At 33.6% G+C, this 3,089-nt stretch overlaps 2 protein-coding genes across 2 annotated transcripts in view; one reads left to right on the top strand and one right to left on the bottom strand.

The window, feature by feature from the left end:
• Positions 1–873: 873 nt before the first annotated feature.
• LOC105459769 (alpha-mannosidase 2-like) lies at positions 874–2,911 on the top strand (the record flags this gene model as incomplete). The annotated part of the gene is made up of 3 exons (XM_011706018.1): positions 874–1,405; positions 1,531–1,683; positions 1,965–2,911. Coding segments are annotated over 3 exons (1,267 nt in total), but the record flags the coding sequence as incomplete, so codon positions are not given.
• Positions 2,568–3,089, bottom strand: part of LOC105459768 (N-alpha-acetyltransferase 40) — a 3,530-nt gene continuing 3,008 nt past the window's right edge. Inside the window, exon 4 of the mRNA XM_011706017.1 lies at positions 2,568–2,669. Within this exon, the coding sequence (XP_011704319.1) occupies positions 2,588–2,669 (82 nt within the window). The 3' untranslated portion in view covers positions 2,568–2,587. The remainder of the gene's footprint in view (positions 2,670–3,089) is intronic.

Raw genomic sequence — 3,089 nt, forward strand, 5'->3', positions numbered from 1 at the left:
TGCAAAATGGTAGAGGACTTTTCTGTTTAGTTCAGTCTGTTCTATCTACCTATGAACAATGATACACCTATTAAGAGACACCCTGTATATTTTTTTAATTATCTTAAAATATCGTACATACATTACGCAAAAGAATTAAAGGATTACCTGTTCTACCCTCCAAAAATAGACAAATTTCAAGAAAGTGTAACTTCGTCAAAAATGATCGTACCGAGATATTTAAAAAGCATTTTACAGCTTGAAGTCTCTACTTTTCAGATCGACACTTTAGATAATGATCTCACTGATTTTTTTTAGAGAATTACACGCATAGAAATGGAGACTCGACAAATCTCAAAATTTTTTACGAACTTTGACAAGTTCCATGGTGTAAATTAAAAATCGCATACAAATACAGTTTACAGTTTTTGAAAGAGTAAGAGCAAAAAGGACTATTTTTGCTACAATGTTGAGTAACTTGGTGAAAAAAAAAAAATCGTACAACACCCAACAAAAAAGCAAATTGAAGGTAGAGATTTATTCTTTCGAAAGCTGTAATTAGCATTCGTATGCGATTTTTAGTTTACGCCATGAAACCTTTTAAAATTAGTACACCTTTTTGCGGTTTTGACGCATTTTTATTTGTATCTGTGTAACTCTATAAAAAATTAGTAAGATCGTTTTCTAAAGTATCGATCTGAAAAGTAGAGACTTCAAGCTGTAAAATGCTTTTTTAAATATCTCGGTACGATCATTTTTGACGAAGTTACACTTTCTTGAAATTTGTCTATTTTTGGAGGGCAGAACAGGTGATCCTTTAATTCTTATGCGTAGTGTATAAAACCTAATACATACTAAAAAATAAAATTGTATACTTTTTTCTTATTTGAACAGGGAAGTATACATGGCTAATGTCACTATTTTCAACACTGATATCAGCTTCCCATCGATACCTGGGTTTAGTCATCTGACAATTTTATCGCAAACGCAAGAATTTTCAATTTCTCAACGACCGGATTTATCTGCCTCTTTCGGGAAATCCGGTTTGTTGAAGGCTTTGCGAGTTGGCAATACTATGTTTCCCGTGCATTTAGATTTTGTAAAATATGGTACCAGAGGTTCCGGTAAAGATAAAAGTGGCGCTTATTTATTCCTGCCCGACAAGCCGGAACCAGATGTGGTGTTTATGGACGGCAGAGCGATTGTTCATTTAGTTACTGGACCAATTTTGTCAAAAGTGTTCATAGAATTGCCGCACGTGCGGCATACTTGTACACTGTTCAATTCTCCCGGCAGTGATGGGTTTGGATTGCACATATTTAATGAAATTGACATAACGGAAACACAAAACTATGAACTTGCGATGCGTTTCAATACAAACATTGCATCCGGCGATCAATTCTTCACAGATTTAAATGGACTCAATGTAAGCATGTGCTATAGTAAATGAAAAATTGTATTTTAGAGCATTTCTTGACAAGATTTGTTATACTTTCTTAATGAGATAATACAATAATTGCGATGTATATTTTATTATCTGATTAACTTTAGATAATCCGACGGCAAAGATTCCCTAAGCTTCCCACGCAAGGGAACTATTATCCGATGGCAGCAAGCGCGTATATAGAAGATAAAAAAGTTAGATTAACAGTTGCTACAGCACAACCATTGGGAGTAGCTTCTATGGCATCTGGGCAACTTGAGGTAAATTAGTCAACTTTATCTTCAGAAAATGTTGTGTATCTTAATATAAACGTGAAAAATGAAAAGTTGAGCTATAACAAAAACTGTAATTTCCTATGAATGAAAAAGACGTTTATTACAAATTTAGTAAAATTAGATATACAATGTTTAACTTTTTATTGTTTGTGTGTGTATGTGTGTGCGCGCGCGTGCGCGCGTGTACGTGTGTAAATATGCAATGTTTAATTTTTTATTTAATTATCTTAATTGTGTGTTTATTAATACGCATATCATTTTTATAGATTATGCAAGATAGAAGATTACTTCAAGACGACAATCGAGGATTAGGGCAAGGCGTGATGGATAATCTGTTAACAAATCATATGTTTACATTAACTCTTGAAAAGAAGGAAATGAATTGTCCCTTTGCAATACCAAAGAGTCATCCGGCGGGATTATTGTCTTTAAGCGGTCATTTAGCTGCGGAAGAGTTATTGCATCCAATCGTAATGTTACATCCCCATAATTCTCTGCCATTCGATCTTCACGCTCATTTCTCGCCGCTTCGATACAATCTTCCAGTAGACTTAAGCATCATCAGTCTTCGAGTGTTTCCCATTCCTGAGGGTGCTGGCAAAGGTATCGGCATGGTGTTGCACCAATCCGCGTTGGACACTTGTTTTGACAATTCTCTCCTGCGGCGCTTCAACGTTTCGGAATCGGGTGAGGTAGATTTGACGAAACTCTTCAACGATATGGAAGATTGGACCATAAGTAAAGCGCCCCTTACGTTTCACAACGTCGGGCCATCTCTGAAATCACCCATCGTAAACTTGTGTCCGCATCAAATATTGCCGATTTTATTTCACAAGACGCAGTCCTAATGAGGGAGAAGGTGTATAATGTAACGTGTGTTACTTTCCGTTCATTCACATAAATTTTGTTTACTCAAGATCACGTAGTCTAAGTGCGCCGAGACCGGTGGATTTGAATTGTCTAATTTGTATCTGAAACATTATTAAGTGTACAAAGTTATTATCACTTCAGATATTAAAGATTTTGCTTAATAGTAATTCGTATATTGTAGCAAATGCACAATTCAAATATAATCGAACTATAATAAAAAATTTAATGTGTATTTAAGATATAGAGATATCAGTAAATAATTGCATAATTCTAATTTTTCTCGCGTATTAATCTATTCCGTTGTATATGAAAATTGGAAAAAATACATGATACTTTTTCGTAATTATTTTCAATATTAATTAATGGAATTAATATTTATCGTACACATTTAAAAAAGTGATCTTTTTCATATATATTATTTATTTATTTTGTAATTATACCGTAAAAATTAATCGATAGTAATGTTTGTGATTTAAAATTTTTAATTAAAGCTGTGTATGTGTATATATATATATATATAT

Source organism: Wasmannia auropunctata, unplaced genomic scaffold (assembly GCF_000956235.1).
Source record: "Wasmannia auropunctata unplaced genomic scaffold, wasmannia.A_1.0 LD333866.1, whole genome shotgun sequence".
Lineage (NCBI taxonomy): Eukaryota > Metazoa > Arthropoda > Insecta > Hymenoptera > Formicidae > Wasmannia > Wasmannia auropunctata.